At 40.6% G+C, this 20,176-nt stretch overlaps 1 protein-coding gene across 6 annotated transcripts in view; it reads right to left on the bottom strand.

Moving 5' to 3' along the window:
* The window catches only part of TXNDC16 (thioredoxin domain containing 16), a 109,903-nt gene that overhangs the window by 30,533 nt on the left and 59,194 nt on the right, over positions 1-20,176 (bottom strand). For 5 of the 6 annotated variants that reach the window (XM_070053663.1, XM_008269654.4, XM_008269655.4 and 2 more), the window contains 5 exons: positions 16,743-16,866; positions 11,755-11,898; positions 11,117-11,176; positions 7,326-7,494; positions 6,853-6,989 (listed from right to left, as the gene is read on the bottom strand). In XM_070053663.1, coding sequence (XP_069909764.1) covers positions 6,853-6,989; positions 7,326-7,494; positions 11,117-11,176; positions 11,755-11,898; positions 16,743-16,866 — 634 coding nt within the window. The remainder of the gene's footprint in view (positions 1-6,852; positions 6,990-7,325; positions 7,495-11,116; positions 11,177-11,754; positions 11,899-16,742; positions 16,867-20,176) is intronic. The other variant, XM_070053661.1, reaches the window with a different exon arrangement.

Here is a 20,176-nt window from a genome sequence, read left to right as displayed (position 1 = left end):
CACTCACAGATCTTTCATGTAGGCCATTTTTTGCCACATTTCATGCCTGAAATGCTTTCATAGGCTTTTTAGCCAGATCTGAATGCCTTAAGGGCTAACTCTGAGGCCAGAGTGCTGTCTAGGGTGTTTGTAATTCTATGAGTTGGCCAGCACTGTGGATTATTAGGCTAATCCTCCACCTGCGGCGCTGGCACTCTGGGTTCTAGTCCCAGTTGGGGCTCTGGATTCTGTCCTGGTTGCTCCTCTTCCAGTCCAGCTCTCTGCTGTGGCCCGGGAGTGCAGTGGAGAATGGCCCAGGTCCTTGGGCCCTGCACCCGCATGGGAGACCAAGAAGCAGCACCTGGCTCCTGGCTTCAGTGCAGCATGCCGGCCGCAACACGCCGGCTGCAACACGCCGGCCATAGCGGCCACTTGGGGAGTGAACCAACAGAAAAGGAAGACCTTTCTCTCTGTTTCTCTCTCTCACTGTCTAACTCTGCCTGTCAAAAAAAATTTTTTTTTGAGTTCCAGTCTTTCCATTTCTTCTATCTTATCATCTTCATAATCTAGTATTGAAGTATCGTGTTTTATGCGGCGGGGGGAGGGGCATCATGTTGTCTTCCTTATTCTTGTTTCTTGGATTGGTGCGTTTGTTGTTTGGCATCTGTGGAGATACCCATTGGCGGCTTCTTCTTTTTTTTTCTTTCTGTGGCAGCTTTTATCATTGTACTATGACTTGTAGATAAGTGGAATGTCTGCTTTCAGTGAATCTCTAGAGGCTTGTAGTGGGTGTGGCCAGAGAGCTCTGTTCAATTCTCCAGGGTTAAGGGTGTGCCTAAGGTGATACACCCAAGTTTGATGTCGTAAATCTTAAAAAAAAAAAAAAAAAAAAATCAGAAGAGAGGTATATGCTGAGCTCCTCTCCTCAATGGAGACCAGTGCTTAAGAGCTAGCCCCACTGGGTATAATATTCATCTGCTCTGTCTTAAGGACCACACAAAGGATCTGCGCAGTCCTCAGTTTAAGTTCAGGTTCCTCAGCAATGTCTCTCACCAGGTAACGAGGAACCCCCGAGCTTGTGAGTCTACCAGTGAGACTGCTCAAAGTCCCAGCCACACTGTGATTCCTCCCACGTACCCTCAGTTTTTTTCACAGTCCCAGTTCAGAAGCTTCACAAAGTCACAAGCTCCTAGCCCCCTGTTAGTTCTCCCCATCAGAGTCAGGAGTCTCCGCTTGGCTGGTTGCCGGGTGCAGACACGAGCTAGCAAAGCTGTTACCTATGTCCAAAATGGTGCCGGTTCTATTGGTTTGTTACCATACGCTGTTGTAAAGTGATTGAGGAGAGAGAAATGTGTCCGTCCATTTTTTTTTCCTCTAGTTTGGCTGATACACTTTCCCCCATAGGGCTCCAAGCCTGGTTCCCTCTAGGCTCTTCCTGCCACTTTTTGCCAGTGGCTTGGGCTGCTGCGGTTTGGTCTCACCTCACTTTCCAGCACTGGTGGGTAGGCTCTCAGATATTGGAGTCCTGAGCTGTGGGTGCACACACCCTCCACGTAGGTCCACTGTGCCCTCTAATTTTGGTAGTTTCCTCTGCCGTTTTTTCCCTCATCTTCCCTGAGACTACACTACCTCCACTTTTTATACTATCTTCTCCTGGGCTAGAGCAGTAAGCTCCCTCTCTACTCTGCCATCTTGAAACCTCTCTGGCTTAACTGTTGAAATGCTGCTCGGGATGTCTGCATTGACAGAATGAAATGGAAACCTACAGAATGGGATAAAATGCTTGAAAATCAAGTATCTGATTAAGGGTTACTACCCAAGATATATAAAGAACTCCTAAAATTAACAACAAAAAATACAATCACTCAATTTAAAAACAGCAAAGGACTTAGACATTTCTCCAAAGGAGACATAGACGTGCTAAATAAACACAAAGAAAAATAAACATCACTGATCATTAAGGAAATGCAAATAAAAACCATAAATAAGTGTGTGGGGGGAGCAGGGTCCGTCTCCCGCAACATGGCGGGGCGCCCAGGAGACAAATAAGTACTGAGACTGTGGACTGAAAACTCTATGCGTCTGATCTCCCACCAAATGGCACTGAGAGAGAGTAAACAAATCTGACACAGCTGCTTCGTCAATTAGCTGATTCCTGATTGGAAGAAAGTGGCGTGCTCAGCACACAGGCAGCAGAGCACGGATTGGTGGGAGAGGACTATAAAAGGGGGAGAGAGACAACATGCGGGGCCCCCCTGAGAGAGTCGGTCGGTCGGGGAGCTCATTGGTGCCGCTCCTCCGCGAAAGCAGGGGAGAGGCGGGGGTGCCACTCCTCCGCGGAGGCTGGGGAGCGGCAGCAAATCCGGGAAGGACCAGGGAAAGAAAACAGCGTCCGGTGTCGTTCCTCCGCGAGTGGGGGAGCGACAGTGTGGGCAAAAAAATCAGAGAAATTGGAACCTCTGAACACTACTGATAGAAAAACCAAGTGGTGCAGCTGATATATAAGGTCAGAGAAGTTGTGATATTAAAATATTACTGCATTGGGGCAGGTGCAGTGGCATAGCAGGTAAAGCCGCCACCTCTAGTGCTGGCATCCCATATGGGTGCGAGTTCGAGCCCCGGCTGCTCCTCTTCGCATCCAGCTCTCTGCTGTGGCCTGGGAAAGCAGTGGAGTATCGTCCAAGTCCTTGGGTCCCTGCACCCGAGTGGGAGATCTGGAGGAAGCTCCTGGCTCCTGGCTTCAGATGAGGGCAGCTCCAGCCATTGCGGCCATTTGGGGAGTGAAGCAGCAGATGGAGATTTTTCCCTCTGCCTCTCTCTAACTCTGCCTTCAAATAAATAAATAAATAAATCTTTAAAAAAATAAAAATAATAAACAATAAAAATATTACTGCAATTCCTCAAAAAACTAAAACCAGAGTTGCCACATGATCCAGTAATTCCTTTCTGGGTATGCATCCAAAATATTTCAAAGCCGAATTCCAAAGAAATATTTGCATAACCATGTTCATAGCAGCATTATGCATAACAGCCAAGAGGCAGTCACAACTGTCCACAAGTGGATGAACAGATCAACAGAAATGTGGTAAATTCACGCAGTGGAATATTATTCACCCTCAAAATGGAAAGAAATTCTGACAGATCCCACAAACGGATAATCCTTCAGAACATTATGCTAGATGAAATTAGCTAGTCAGAAAAGCACAAATACTGTATGGTTCTACTTGTAGTCAGAGTCACACAAACACAAAGTAGAACGGTGGTTACCAGGGCCTGCGGGCAGGAAATGGAGTTGTTCCAGGGGTCCAGACTTTCAGTTTTGCAAGATGAAAAGGTTGTGGAGGTCAGCTATGCAACTAATGACATGCACTAAACAATTGTTAAGATGATAAATTTTGTGTTATGTATATCTTGCCACAATTTTTTTAAAATAGTCAAAGCAAAATACTGTAACTCAGAGCAAGAAAAAACACGGGTGAATATTAACTGGGAAAGATGACAGGGATTTTTTTTTACAGCTAAAAGTAATGGAAAAACATTTCAAATCAGTAGACCTGAAAAGAAATTTAAACTCACTACATGTAACATTATTATTAAAAGTTAAAGAGCAAACAACAGCGCAGACACTTGGCTTAATGCTTAAAACACCTGTGGGGACAGGCATCCCACATCAGAGTGCCTGGGTTCAAGTCCCAGCTCAGCACCTGATATCAGCTTCTTGCTAATGCAGACACTGAGACACAGCAGTGACGGCTTGAATAACTGGGCTCCCATTGCCCACTTGGGAGACCTAGATTGAGTTACTGCCTCGCAGCTTTGTAAGCTTTTGGGAGATAATCAGCAATGGTAGCTCTGTCTTTCAAATAAAATTAAATAAATAAAAATCTTTGGAAATGAACATAACATACAATTTACAGAAGACATAAAGTTACTCTACTGGAAATCTACACCCACTAAAAATTGTCTAAAAGTGACACAAAGATTCTTAAATAAAAATGCTCTTTACATACAGTGAAATAAAATTGAAATAAAAATTGGTTGTACAAAAAAAAAAAAAAAAAAAAAAAAACCAGAGGCATCACAATACCAGATTTCAGGACATACTACAGGGCAGTTGTAAACAAAACAGCATAGTACTGGTACAGAAACAGATGGATAGACCAATGGAACAGAATAGAAACACCAGAAATCAATCCAAACATCTACAGCCAACTTATATTTGATCAAGGATCCAAAACCAATCTCTGAAGCAAGGACAGTCTATTCAATAAATGGTGCTGGGAAAACTGGATTTCCACATGCAGAATCACGAAGCAAGACCCCTACCTTTCACCTTATACAAAAATCCACTCAACATAGATTAAAGACCTAAATCTATGACCCGACACCATCAAATTATTAGAGAACATCAGAGAAACCCTAAAGATCTAGGCACAGGCAAAGCCTTCTTGGAAAAGACCCCAGAAGCACAGGCAGTCAAAGCCAAAATTAACAATTGGGATTACATCAAATTGAGAAGTTTCTGTACTGCAAAAGAAACAGGAAAGTGAAGAGGCAACTGACCGAATGGGAAAAATATTTGCAAACTACACAACAGATAAAGGGTTAATAACCAGAATCTACAAAGAGATCAAGAAACTCCACAATATCAAAACAACAACCCACTTAAGAGATGGGCCAAGGACCTCAATAAACATTTTCTGAAAGAGGAAATCCAAATGGCCAACAGACACATGAAAAAATGTTCAGGATCACTAGCCATCAGGGAAATGCAAATCAAAACCACAATGAGGTTTCACCTCACCCCGGTTAGAATGGCTCACATTCAAAAATCTACCAACAACAGATGCTGGTGAGATGTGGGGAAAAAGGGACACTGATCCACTGTTGGTGGGAATGCAAACTAGTTAAGCCACTATGGAAGTCAGTTTGCAGATTCCTCAGAAACCTGAATATAGCCCTACCATACAACCTAGCCATCCCACTCTTTGGAATTTACCCAAAGGAATTTAAATTGGCAAACAAAAAAGTGGTCTGCACCTTAATGTTTACTGCAGCTCAATTCACAATAGCTAAGACCTGGAACCAACCTAAATGCTCATCAGCAACAGACTGGATAAAGAAACTATGGGATATGTACTCCACAGAATACTATACAGCAGTCAAAAACAATGAAATCCGGTCATTTGCAACAAAATGGAGGGATCTGGAAAACATCATGCTGCATGAAATAAGCCAGTCCCAAAGGGACAAATATCATATGTTCTCCCTGATCGGTGACAACTAACCAACCACAAAAAAGGAACCTGTTGAAGTGAAATGGACACTATGAGAAACAATGTCTTGATCAGCCCTTATCCTGACTGTTGATGTACAATTTAATACTTTATCCCTTTTAGTATTTTTTTGTTCTACTTAATACCATTGGTTGAACTCTTTAATTAACACACAATTATTCTTAGTCATTTAAAGTTAACTGAAAACTGATCTCTGTTAAATATAAGAGTGGGAATAAGAAGGGAGGAGATGTACAGTTCAGCACATGTTCGCTCAGACTTACCCCTAATGGTAGAGCTAGAAACCTGCCAGGGAATTCCAATTCAATCTCATGAAGGTGGCATGTACCAATGCCATCTCACTAGTCAAAGTAATCAGTTTAAGTTCATAATTGATCATAATGATAGGACTAAGAGTCAAAGGGATCACATAAACAAGACTAGTGTCTGTTAATACTAACTGATAGAATCAAAAAGGGAGAGGACGATCCAACATGGGAAGCAAGATGCACAGCAGACTCATAGAATGGCAGATGTCCTAAACAGCACTCTGGCCTCAGAATCAGCCCTTAAGGCATTCGGATCTGGCTGAAGAGCCCATGAGAGTATTTTAGGCATGGAAAGCCAAGACACTCTGGGGAAAAAAAAAAAAAAACTAAATGAAAGATCTCTGTAAGTGAGATCCCAGAAGAAAGAATGGGCCATCAAAGAAGGAGGTACCTTTCTCTGAAGGGAGGAGAGAACTTCCACTTTGAACATGGCCTTGTCTAAATAAGATCGGAGTTGGTGAACTCAAAAGGCTTCCATAGCCTTGGCAACTCATGACAAGAGCCTAGGGAGATTACCAACGCCATGAACAAGAGTATCAATTTGTTAAGTCAACAACAGAAGTCACTGTGCATTTACTCCTCATGTGGGATCTCTGTCCTTAATGTGTTGTTCAATGTGAAGTAATGCTATAACTAATACTCAAACAGTATTTTACACTTTATGTTCTGTGTGGGTGCAAACTGATGAAATCTTTACTTAATATATACTAAATTGATCTTCTGTATATAAAGATAATTGAAAATGAACCTTGATGCAAATGGAAGGGGAGAGGGAGCAGGAAAAGGGAGGGTTGCAGGTAGGAGGGAAGTTATGGGGGGGTAAAAGCCATTGTAATCCATAAACTGTACTTTGGAAATTTATATTTACTAAATAAAAGTTAAAAATGGTTGTGAACATATTATAGTATATATATACATATATATTGTTTTCAAACATCAGGCAGACATTTTTACAAAGAATCACAAGAGAAAAATACACCAATGTGATGCTACATAAAATAAAAAAGAGACCAAGTAAGATACACAGTTTTAGCACAATTACATTATAACATTTACAAATATGCAATACACAGGTGCACAGAAAAAAATATGGAAGGAATCATAATTTAACAGCATTTATCTCTGAATAATTCTTACCATTTTTTCTTCAAAAGTGTCTATATTTTCAAAATTCTCTATAATTTAAAAATATATTCATTTCAAAAAAAACTAATAAACAAAAGCATTTAACCATACATTGTATAATTTGAAACCTCAACACCACTAACCTGTTATCATGGTTGGACTAAATAGTCCCAGCACTGACACACTAGAATAGGAGAGCAGGTCTTTATATAGTTCCCCATGTAAGTATTGTTCTGCTTCTTGTATTGATGTTATGTTCACTGGATATGAAATTCTGTTGCTGGATAAACACAAAACCATATTCAAAATTAATTTTTAAAGATATTTTCCAATTCAAAAAAATTAAAACATACTGAACTTAGTAAGCAATATATTACACAGGATAAATAACTAACAAATTAACATAATTAAATATTTTTATTTTGAAACATCAGCTTCAAATAAAATTATTTACTCCAAAGTAACAGAGTATGCATAGGCCCTCATTAATACCGTATCTTTGATCTCAATTCCATTATCCTCCTCAACCTATTCAAAGTATATCAACAATGTATGGCTACTAGGACTTCTACAAACCCCCAAATTTAGAAATTTTGTAGTGAAGCTGGGTACTTACAGCTGGATAAATTTTAGGAGATCTTCAGTTCCTAACATACCAGCATAAGATACTGGATTCTCACCCTCCTTGTACATCTTTACAACAGGAAATTCAGTAACATTTTGCTTAGTACATACATCAGTCCAGTCTGCACAGTTTATTCTGGTAAGAAGCATAGTGGATGTGCCTAAGTAAAAGGAAAAGGCACACTTTAGAAATATCAATGTCAAAAACTCATCTGTGTAGACTGTTCACGATTTTTCTATCCCATTCTTTTTTTAGTGTTTAATTATTTTCATCTACTTAAAAGGCAGAGCTAGAGAGTGAGAGGTTTCCATCTACTGGTTCTCTCCTAAAATGCCCACAAAAGCCAGGAATGGATCAGCCTGAAGCTGCAAAAATCCTCAACAAACTATTGGTGAATCAAATCCAACAACACATCACAATGATCATTCACCCAGACTAAGAGGGATTTATCTCTGGTGTGCAGGCATGGCTGAACATTCACAAATCAATAAACATGATGCATTAACAAACTGAAGAACAAAAACCACATGGTTATCTCAATAGATACAGAGAAAAGCATTTGACAAAATATAATATCTTTTCATGATAAAAACTTTAAGCAAACTGGGTATAGAACATTCCTCAACACAGTCAAGGCAATTTATGACAAGCCCACGGCCAGCATCTTAGAAAAAGTAAAACTTTTAAAAAATTGAAAACAAAATGTAAAAAGCAGTATTTTAATATCACTAAAAGTTTTTAAGTATGTTCCCAATTAAAAATGTGTAGAATGTATACTAATATTTTTTCACTCTACAGTATATTAGTATCTGAATATTATAAGCAAAGGTAACTCATTCCTTCCCATCTGAGAATTATCTTTTCATCAATTTATCAATAAATATTAACAGATGCATATTTATTTGGAGTACTACATTAAAAACTGCCATCCAGGTATGCAATACAGTGCTATGACACATGCAGTTCCCTCCTGTGAGTAGGCACCCTCACCTACCATTGTTTAAAACCTTATTCTCTTGTCCTTGCAATGATGCAAACTGTGATATTATTTTTAACACTGTAAAAAGAATACTGATACATGTCATTAAAATACATAAAGCTACTTATACTGAAGTCATCAATTTTAAATTTTTATTCTTTTTTCTACAAAATGGTTTCAGTATGTAGTTCTGCTTCAATCTGAATTATCTCAAATTCTAGGATTCCCACAATATTAGGTCCCAGATATTCTATCTATGTAACAATTTCAGATAGGAAAAAAATAGATTCTCTTTGATACAGATACTACAGGAGTATAAAAATTTGTCATTTGCTGCCACCTTGTGACTGAGTTAAAAAATGTTCTTCATTGTTTTGAACTAGATGGAAATATGACTTTTTCCCTAAGAAGTCAATATGAAAGACAGATCATAGGACTAAATTCCCAAAGTATTACAATGTTTTCCTAATCTATAAAAGTACAGTTTCAGCTTCAAAATGCTCACAAAATTCAATAGTTACCCATATTATGCATTTCTACATTAAGCCCCTGAACCTGCAAAATATCCTATTTATCTAATTACTAAAAGGATTTTTGTTAATAATGAACACATCAAATGAAATCAAGTCTTGGGGTGCTTATCTGCTTTTTATTCAATAAATATATACTCATACAACTCAAAAACTGAGTGATGCATACAGTCCTGGGTAGCTGAGAACAAGCCTATTTAACCATAAAATTCTATTTACAAATCAACAGAGCAGGAGAAAATCATACTACAGATTCAATGCATGATACACTGTATGTTATTCAAATAAACATTATGCACACACATTCCATCAGTACCTTTCTTACTAGCAGATCCCCCTAATTCTCACTGTGTCCTTGCTGGGATATTTTGAATTAAAGGCCAATGCTTGAGTTCTCATTTGCCCACTCTTAAAACCAGGTTTCACAGAACAGTTAAAGTAAGGAATACTGTACACCACAGGGTAAGCTGCCCCTTGAGACGCCTGCATCCCATATTGGTGTGCCTGTAATCAGGCCCTTTCTCCACTCTGAGCCAGCTTCCTACTACCCTGCCAGGGAGACAGCAGATACTGGCACACGTGCTTAGGTTTCTGCCACCCAGGAGGGACTTCTGGATCAAATTCCTGGCTTCTGGCTTTGGCCCAGAGTAAACCAGTAGTTGAAAGATCTTTTTCTCTGCCTCTCCCTCTTCCTCACTCTGGCTTTCAAATAAATAAAATGAATCTTGCTTTGTTAAAAAAAAATAGTTAAAAAGTTCTTGGCTATTAAATATCCTGTGGGGCCAACACTGTAGTGTAGTGGATAAGCTGTTGCCTCCAATGCCAGTGTCCCGTATCAGAGCACCAGTTCAATGAGATCCTGCTGCGCTGCTTCCAATCCAGCTCCCTGCTAATGCTCCTGGGAAAGCAGCAGCAGATGGTCCACATGCTTGAGCCCCTGCCCATACGGGAGACCCAGATGGAGCTGAGGCTCCTGGCTTCAGTCTGGCCCAGACTTGGCCATTGCAGCTGTTCGGGGAGTGAACCAGCAGATGAAAAATCATTTTGTGTCTATGTCACTTTGCTTTTCAAAAAAAAAAAAAAATCATGAAAAGAAAAAAGAAATATCCTGATCCATAAGGATCTAATCTAATTATGTAACTTCAAGAACACAGGAAAGGGGCTGGTGCCTTGGCATAGTAGGTTGGGCCTCCACCTGCAGTGCCAGCATCCTATTTGGGCACCAGTTCGTGTCCTGGCTGCTCCACTTCCGATCTAGTTCTCTGCTGATGGCCTGGGAAGGCAGTGAGGATGGCCCAAGTGCTTGGGCCCCTGCATCCATGTGGTAGACCGGAAGGAAGCTCCCAGCTACTCCCTTCGGATCTGCCAGCTCTGGCAATTGCGGCCATTTGGGGAGTGAACCAGCAGATATAAGGGGGTGAGTGTTGGGGGGGAGTGGCAGGGGGAGTGGGGAGGATGTGGGTGTGTGTGTCTTGCCCTCTGTAGCTCTGTCTCTCAAATAAATTAATTTTAGGCCGGTGCCACGGCTCACTAGGCTAATCCTCCGCCTAGCGGCGCCGGCACACCGGGTTCTAGTCCCGGTTGGGGCGCCGGATTCTGTCCCGGTTGCCCCTCTTCCAGGCCAGCTCTCTGCTATGGCCCGGGAGTGCAGTAGAGGATGGCCCAGGTGCTTGGGCCCTGCACCCCATGGGAGACCAGGAAAAAAAGCACCTGGCTCCTGGCTCCTGCCATCGGATCAGCGCGGTGCACCGGCCGCAGCGCGCCGGCCGCGGCGGCCATTGGAGGGTGAACCAACGGCAAAGGAAGACCTTTCTCTCTGTCTCTCTCACTGTCCACTCTGCCTGTCAAAAAAAAATTAATTTTAAAAAAGGAACACAAGAAGGTGTGATCTTCCATTAGACTGTGAAACTAGGTATTACATGTCAAATTTTTATCGCCAGTATTTACTGGTAATTGGCTCAGAGTAGGCACTCAGTAAATGCTTGTTGAATGATTTAATTCAGCCAAGGAGGTTATTGGCTTAACTGTGTAACCACAAGTACTTAATACATAGGTTCTCTAAAGATAGTCCCCTGACTATAACAAAAGTGAACACTTCTAAGCATTTTTATATTCTTGACTTACTCACTTAACCTCAGAGACCTAACAACCACATTTATGTGCATAATAACCTGAAATTTTATGTGGCTTTCTGCATCTTTAGCACACAACAGTTTTACAAATAGCTACATTTCAGAATCAGGAAAATGAGCATGCATGCCAGAGTACAGTACCTTTCAATTTAGCTGCCACATCAATATAGGACTGCAGGAATGCCATGGATACTGCCTGCCCTGCATTAAAATAAAAAACACAACAAATACCACAGCTGTGTGCCTCCAAAGCACCAACACTATATATAGCAAACATAGAGACCTATGGGTTTCTCAAAGGTATTATTTCTGAATAAGAAATATCATAGTATAAGTATTCAATGTTATCCAACTATTTATGACGGTTCCAAATGCAACTAATTTTCTACATTCTTACTGCAGGGGATATAAATACATGGCTAATTAAAGTCTCATGAAAGCAACATCTATCAATCTGTATTTCTATCAATCTGTAAGTACTGGTAATATGTTAAAATCTTTAGCTTCAATCACAATAGCTCTTCAAAATTAATGACCTGGAGATATACTTTAATCACTAACCTTCAATTTTTAAATCAGATAAGATACAAGCGCACACACACACCAGTTTTACAACCATAGAATCACTTAGAAGTAAATGCCTCAAGATATGTGGTCCACTGGATATCTAAAACTTACTGCCATTTCACAATGTGCAAAATAGAGAATGCAATAATAAAATCGGTCTACCTGAAACATACTAATATGTAATAGTGTCATCTCCAAAGACTCATACTCACAGCCAGCATAGAAGAGCACTAGGCTGTCAGAAGCCATTACTGTTGCATTAAACGTCTCTTCTGTTAGTTCTACTGTCAGCTCCAAGGGTAACTGTCTTTTCCTATCTCTGTACACAGTTTCTGCTACTTCATCATCCTGAATATCTAGAATGTTTAAAAAAATTAATTCAAAAGTAGATTTATAATTAAATATACTTAAGCTCATTTCATAAGCAAATGTATTAAAGTAGCTACCATATGAAAACTATGCATATTTGAAAACCTTCCCAGTTGCCAGGCTTCCAATCTGAAATGACTCTGAGATGCTTTCTGACCCAGAAATTACAGTTTGCTCAACTCGGGAACAAATTATTTAAATTTCTTCTGCAAATAATACAAATATTGCCATTTGGTTTCTAACCAACATACTAATGTATAATCCTAAAAGATCTTAGCATATGTGCCTGACAGTGCTTGTTTAACCTCTACTGTGGGAGACACCAGGGAAAGTGATAAAGGAGACAGACACAGTCCCTAAGTGCATGGAACTTCTGTATGTGGAAAAATCAGACAATTAACTGACCAAACATAATTGCAGATCCTCATTGCTTTATGAAGAAGGGTAAAGGATATGGTAAAAGATTTTAACAGGAAGATTTAGACTGGAAGATCCAAAGTCTGCCAGGTAGAAAATCAAGAAAAGAATACTTTTGACAAAAATAATTGACATGCAAAGGCTCTGAGACAGAAGAATTTAGTGTATACGACGCAGTGAGAGAAGGAAAACTTGACTGAAACGAGGTGGGGCTGAAGCAACGAATGAGAACTCCAGAGCAGGTGGACCCTGAGAGGCCAAATAAGCCAAGGATTTGGGGTTTTACTCCAAGTGCATGAAGTATGGATAGATTCTGACTACATGAAAACCTGGGTGGGTGGTTTTTTTTTTTTTCTTGATTTTTATTTACACAAGAGGCAGAAAAAAGTGAGAGAGAAAGAGCAAGAGAGCACTCCCATCTAATGGTTCACTTCCCAGAAGGCCCCCAACAGTGACTGCTGGGCCAGGGCTGAGAGGTGGCAGCCAGGAACTTAATCCAGGTCTCCTGCATGGGTGGTAGGGATCCAACTACACGGCCATCACCCACTGCCTCCCAGGGTTCACATCAGCAGGAAGCTGGAATCAGGAGCAGAGACAGGGATTGAACTCGGCTTCTCAAGTCAGATGTGGGTGTCTCAAGCTGCCTCTTAAACATTGCACCAAACACCCAACCCTTTCAGGGAATTTAAACTTCTATACTCCCCGACACTAAAAAGTTATACCTTCAGTACCAAAACTAGTAAAAGTCTGGGTTTTTTTATTTTATCGGTTTTTCTTATATATTTTAGCTTTACCTCTAACTCATCTTTTTTCTCTTATTTTGTTCCAACATGTCCTTTCCCACCTCCCTACCTCTTAACCAATTCTCTTCAACTGTGTATCTGCTCATTTCTCAGCTCCACCTCCCTCCTATTCATCAATTACATACACACGACTTTTAGTCACGCATGTTCCTGTTCATTGTGATTCATGCTTTGCCTGTTTCCTTTGGGAACACTAGTCTCTGAGTTTTACTATCAGAATAACAAAAATAAACCCTTTCCTCACCCTCTTCCAGTTTTCCTATATAAGTGACAATGACACGTGGGGCTACGGGAGTTACATGGATAAACATCAAACAGTATTAGAGACCAGTGTGATTACAGACAAAACCAAGTTAAGATAAAAGAAATCAAGGGGAAATCTGCAAAACAAACACTAGAAACAGGCTGGAGGAAGAGAGCAAGGAGACGGTTAGAAGACAGCAAAAGGGCTGGGATTGTGGCGTAGCGGGTAAAGTTGTCACCTGCGATGCTGGCATCCCATATGGGTGCCAGTTTGTGTCCTGGTTGCCCCACTTCCAATCCAGGTCCCCATTAATGTGCCTGGAAAAGCACATTAGTGCTTGAGACTCGAGACGTGGGAGACCGGGGAGAAGCTCCTGGCTCCTGGCTCCAGCCTGGCCCAGTCCTGCCCTGGTCATTGCAGCCATTTGGGGAGTGAACCAATGAATGATCTCTCTCTCTCTCTTTCTCTTCCCCTCCCTCCCTCCCTCCCTGCATCCTTCCCTCCCTGCCCTAACCCTGCCTTTCAAATAAATAAATAAATCTTTAAAAAGAAAAGGAAGAACAACCACAACAGAGACAGCAGCACCAAAAGGCCAACTAGGGCCACAGAGTCAGGAAGCCATGTAAGGGGTGTGGCCACAGGAAACCTTGAAACAGGCAATTCTCACTGAAGAGAGGAATCTTAGTAAACAGAGACTGGGACGAGTCCCCTGACTCCGAAGGCTGGGGCATACATGCCATAATAAGAATGAAGCAGGGAGCAGGAAGGCAGAACACAGGCCTACCCACGTATGACAGTGCTACAGACAGGAGCTCTGGAGAGGAACAGAAGCAGTTCCAGCCTCTGCATAGCAGAAAAGAACTCCGTTTAGTTCAAACCAAGAAACTGGTCACTAGTAACAGTTAAAGCCCTTATTAAGCTTATAAAACAGATTTCAACCACAGTAATGCATAGCCATCTGAAAGCATATATAAATTACTTCCTTCTTGGAGCTCATGACAATGATTCTACAGAAAATATTCAAGTATTTACTGAATGGCCTATAAAAATGAACAAGACATAATCCCCAATATTACTGGAAAAGACAGAAAAGTAAACGAGCAATGACAGGAAGGATTAAAGTTATCAAAGAACTATTGGGAAGGATAATAAATGAGATTTCACACTACAATGTTTAAGTTCCGGTCAAGGCTCTACCGCATGCCATTGGTGTGACCTTGAGTGGACCTCTTAACTCCCTGCAAACGCAGACTTTTCATCTATGAAATAAAGGTAGCATCACCTAACAAACAGGGTAACAACTGATGTAAATAATGTTTGGGGGTGGGGCTGGTGCTGTGGCAGAGCAGGAAAAGCCACCGCCTGCAGTGCCAGCATCCCATATCCATGATTGTTCGAGTCCCGGCTGCTCCACTTCTGATCCAGCTCTCTGTTATGGGAAAGCAGGAGAAGATGGCCCAACTACTTGGGTCCCTGCACATGTGGGAGACCTGGAAGAAGCTCCAGGCTCCTGGATTTGGATCAGCCCAGCTCCAACCGCTGCAACCATTTAAGGAGTGAATCAGCAGATGGAAGACCTCTCTCTCCACCCCTACCTCTATAACTCTGCCTTTTAAATAAATAAATAAATCTTCAAAAAAATAATGTTGGGGGAGAAAGCCTTGAAAACCACAGAATACTCCATAAATGTAAGCAGTAAGAGCAACAAAATAAACAGCAATAACTGGTGAGAAGTACTTATTCCCTATACCATTAATAATCAGACTTATTTATAGTGACAAAGGTAACTATATTAAATTATGAATTATAGTGTTGTGGCCTCTGCATAGGGTCTGTAAGCATGGCACAGGCCATGAGGGCTGAACAAGCTGATTTGGAGGATGAAGGCACAGGTGTAGAAGGCTAGAAGCCGAGGGTCACATCACATAAGAGCAGACGTTTGGTGGAGCTGTAAAGATACCAACTGGGACTCCCACATCCCATAGAGGAGTGCCCGGGTTAAAGTCCCAACTAAAGCCCCTGTCTCCAGCTTTCTGTTAATGTTCACGCTGGGAGGAAGCAGGTGATGATGGCTGAAGCAGCTGGGACCCTCATGGGAGATCCAGACTGAGCTCCCAACTTGTGGTGCGGCCTGGTCCACTCCATAGCTGTTGTGGGTATTTGGGGAGTGAACCAATGGATGGAAGTGTGTGTTCTCTCAAATAAATTGTCTTTAAAAAAAAAATCAAACTAAAAGATAGCATCCTTACATCTTTTTACCTAATCAATCTGACAAAGTGTGATTCAAAATAAATGTTTCTATATATCAGCTACCATAAATCACAGAAAATATACGGTATTTGTCTTTTTGGGTCTGGATTATTTCACTAAGCATAAGGGTCTCCAGTTGCAACCATTTTGTTGCAAAAGACAGAATTTTCTTTTTTTTTCTAATATGGCTGAGTAGTATAGAGTACAAAAAAACCTGAATGTATAAGGTTGAAATTGGCATCCTATGATTTGATTATTATTTATAGCCCTTGTCTACATTCTTGTGCAACACTGGTCTATTTTTTACTTGTTGAACATTATAATATAATATCACTAATATATTATATCCATTAAGCCTATGTGGTTTGTTTTTTGTTTTTTGTTTTTTTTTTTTTTTTTTTTTTTTTTTGACAGGCAGAGTAGACAGTGAGAGAGAGAGACAGAGAGAAAGGTCTTCCTTTGCCGTTGGTTCACCCTCCAATGCCCACTGCAGGCAGCACACCACGCTGATCCAAAGCCAGGAGCCAGGTGCTTCTCCTGGTCTCCCATGTGGGTGCAGGGCCCAAGGACTTGGGCCATCCTCCACTGCACTCCCGGGCCACAGCAGAGAGCTGGACTGGAAGAGGGGCAACCGGGACAGAATCCTGTGCCCCAACTGGGACTAGAACCTGATGTGCTGGCGCCGCAGGCGGAGGATTAGCCTATTGAGCCACAGTGCCAGCAAGCCTATGTTTTTTTAAAGATTTATTTATTTGAAAGTCAGAGTTACAGAGAGAGAGAGAGAGGTCTTCCATCTGCTGGTTCGCTCCCAAGTTGTAAGCCTGTGATTTTAAAGTAAATTCTAAGTACATTATCACAAAAATTAGAAAAAAAAAAAAAACAAACAGAAAGGAAGGAAGAAGGAGGGAGGGATGGGGCAAGGGAGTACTGTTATGTTTGTATAGCTGTACTATGAAACACATGAAATTTTCCTTCTTTGTATTAAAAAGAAAAAGTTCTGCAGGGTTCTTCAGGGTCATGAATGTGAATACATGCTATGAGAGTTAATGACTGGAAATCTGACTCATCTCATGGGCACTGGATAGGAAAAGGGTTGGCAAGCACTGCAACATATTACCTATATCTGGGCCTTCCACATCATCCTCTCCATCTTCTTGTTTTTCCTCTATGTGCACATTGTTTTCCACGTGTGATATTATTGAGTCAACATCATGTAACACTAAAAATTCCACGGGTACTCCCTAGAAATATGTTACATTTTTAATGACTAAAATAGAGCATTTTAATAGAAAAATATTTGAATTGACACTAAAATGAAAACAAACCTATGAACTTCAATTTCAAAATTAAACTGAAAAGGAAATTTATTCACAATTGCTATTTAAACAAAAGCATCCAAAGCATCCTTTATATAACGATAGTTCAAACTACTGAAAAAGATGGCTTAAAAAAGTCTCATGTGGTTCTTGTCACAATTGCAATATACTATGATCTATGAAACGTTTTACAGCAAGACTTATCTCAAAATAATGGCATTTTATAATGGAGAAAATTAGTTTTCTGTGCCCTAAGTCAACAATCAAATGTGGTATCATTAAGTAAAGAAAACAGACATCATGGGGCTGGTGTGGTGGCATAATGAGTTAAGCCACCACCTGTGACACCAACATCAAATATAGTCACCAGTTCTCCAAGTTGCTCCACTGCAAATCCAGCTCCCTGCTAATGGCCCAAGTGCTTGGGTTCCTGCACCCATATGGGAGACTTGGATGAAGCTCCTGTGTCCTGGCTTCAGCCTAGCCCAGGTCCAGCTGTTGGGGGACATTTGGGGAGTGAACCAGTGGATGGAAGATTCTGTCTCTTTCCCTAATTCTCCCTCTCTCTCTAACTCTGCCTTTCAAATAAATCTTAAAAAAAAAAAAAGACACCATGCACACTTTCAGACAATATATCATGTTTAAAATCCAGCTCTATCAACTATTCTTACCTAAAACATTTAATGGAACTAATGATGCCATATCTAGCTTCTTGTTTATAGAAAATACAAGGGGACAGAAACAAGATAGACCAAAACAAAAGGAGACGAAGGCAGAATATGGAAAACCAACCTAATTTATACAAAAAGTCATTGTCAGAGGACAGAAAGGGGGGCTTTAAGATACTAGATCTTAAATTCCACTGGTATTTCCTAGACAAATGTTAATTTTTAATGACTAAAATAGAGCAAAGCATTTTTTTTTTTTTTGACAGGCAGAGTTAGACAGTGAGAGAGAGAGACAGAGAGAAAGGTCTTCCCTTTTCTGTTGGTTCACCCCCCCAAATGGCCACTGCGGCCGGCATGCTGTGCCGATCCAAAGCCAGGAGCCAGGTACTTCTCCTGGTCTCCCATGTGGGTGCAGGGCCCAAGCACTTGGGCCACCCTCCACTGCCTTCCCAGGCCACAGCAGAGAGCTGGACTGGAAGAGGGGCAATCGGGACAGAATCCTGTGCCCCAACTGGGACTAGAACCTGGGGTGCCGGCGCCACAGGCAGAGGATTAGCCAAGTGAGCCGCGGCGCCGGCTGAGCAAAACATTTTAATATAAAGATATTTTAGTTGACACAAAAATAAAGCTAAACTTTGGGACTTCAATTTTAAAGTTAAACAAAACAAGGAAATTAACAATTATTCTGTGAATGGATTTAAGACACCTATCACATGCAATTCATAATCCCAAACACCATCCAAAGAAAATAATTTTAGGATGAGAAAATCTGAATATAGACTGGCTTGGAGATTAGGCTATGACATTAAAAAATATTTGTTAAGTATTTTATGATATAGATATGTTTATCTAGATTGGATATTACATATATATTAAAACATCATAAGGTATCTCACAAATATGTGCTATTTTTATGTTAAACTTTTTTTTAAATTTATGTTTAAGTATGGGAATGAGGTTATGATTATATTCAGGAAAAGTAACAAAGTTTTCAGACATTCACATTAAATACTGATGGTGAGAATGTCTTGTCATGACATCTGTAACATTCCTTGAAACATTAAAAAAAAAATTGTAGGGTCCGCACTGTGCCATAGGAGGTTAAGCCTCCACCTATGGCGCCTGCTTCCCACATGGGCACCAGTTCGAGTCCCGGCTGCTTCACTTCTGATCCAGCTCCCTGCTAACGCACCTGGGAAAGTAGCAGAGGGTGGCCTAAGTGCTTGGGCCCCTGTACCCACGTGGGAGACCTAGAAGAAGCTCCTGGCTCTGGCTTCAGATCAGCCCAGCTCAGGCCATTGGGGCCATATACGGAGTGAACCAGCAGATGGAAGACCTCTCTCTGTCCCTCTATCTGTAACTCTGCTTCTCAAATAAATAAATCTTTTTTGAAAAATATAGTAAATGAAGCAAATATTACAAAATGTTAATTAATGGCTACATATCTATTCATTCCATTTTTCATTCTACTTTTTGGTATTTTTCTTTTCATAATGAAAGGTTTAAGAAAGGAATAAAAAGGACTTAAAAAAAAAAAACCCACTCCCCTTGACAGGCCTCTGAACTACATTCTCTCCTTCTAGAACCCCCTACACCAGGCTTACTGACACTTTTCAGTGACTTCAATTCAGTTTTCTCCATGGCCCTGTATGACATGTCACTGTATGACAGTCTAACTACACTTTTTCTCTCTCTTGACACTGAAATATCAGTTCCCTGAAGGCAACCACTTGTTTGGTCCATGGCTGTCTTCTCAGAGTCTAGCACTGTACTTGAAACAAAGTAGGAACATAATGAGTATTTACTGAATGAACTTGGCTCACATTTATTAATACTTAATGCTACTTGGCCCGTTTGCCAGATAGGCATTTAACATTAATTCATTTAATTTGCTCATTCAACACTTTTAAGTAGTTATTATCTCAACTTCATAATGGAAAAAAATGGAGACAGAAGTAATGTATTTAGTTATAAAATTAGATTAGAACCAGACAGTATGATTCTAATGCATAAAGTTTTCACACTATATTGCTGATCATGGACACGAAGGAAAAAAATATCTGAGGTACCCATAAAATGCTGAGAAATGTTTTACACCTCTTTCAACACATTATAAAGCTTGTAAAGTAGTAACAGGTGTGTATGAGAGGTCTGTACAAAGTTCATGGAAAATTATGAAAAAACTATGAATGGATTTTAAAAGTCTCTGTAGCAAAGTAATCCTTCAATTCCATTTCCCAGGATCACTGTGAAGTACCTTCATAAAATCCTATCTGTGTAAAAAGTACCGCTATGTAAGGACCCTCCACCCCATCGTCAGGAGAGGAAGCAGAAACGAACATGGAAGGGACAACCACATAACCTCGGGATTGACATTACTGCCCCATGAGCAGGTTAAAAAAAAAAGTACACTGTATTAAAGGAATTTATAGAAGAGTTCATTCTACACAGAACACCTCTTCACAGGGGTAACAACCTAACAGGTAAGCTATCTTACCGCATATTATGCAAAATTTACTTATTTATTTGAAAGGCAGAGTGATAGAGATTTCCATCTGCTGGTTCAC

The sequence above is a fragment of the Oryctolagus cuniculus genome, chromosome 12 (assembly GCF_964237555.1).
Source record: "Oryctolagus cuniculus chromosome 12, mOryCun1.1, whole genome shotgun sequence".
In the NCBI taxonomy this organism is placed as follows: Eukaryota; Metazoa; Chordata; class Mammalia; order Lagomorpha; family Leporidae; genus Oryctolagus; species Oryctolagus cuniculus.
This window is presented reverse-complemented; position numbering and strand designations above follow the sequence as displayed.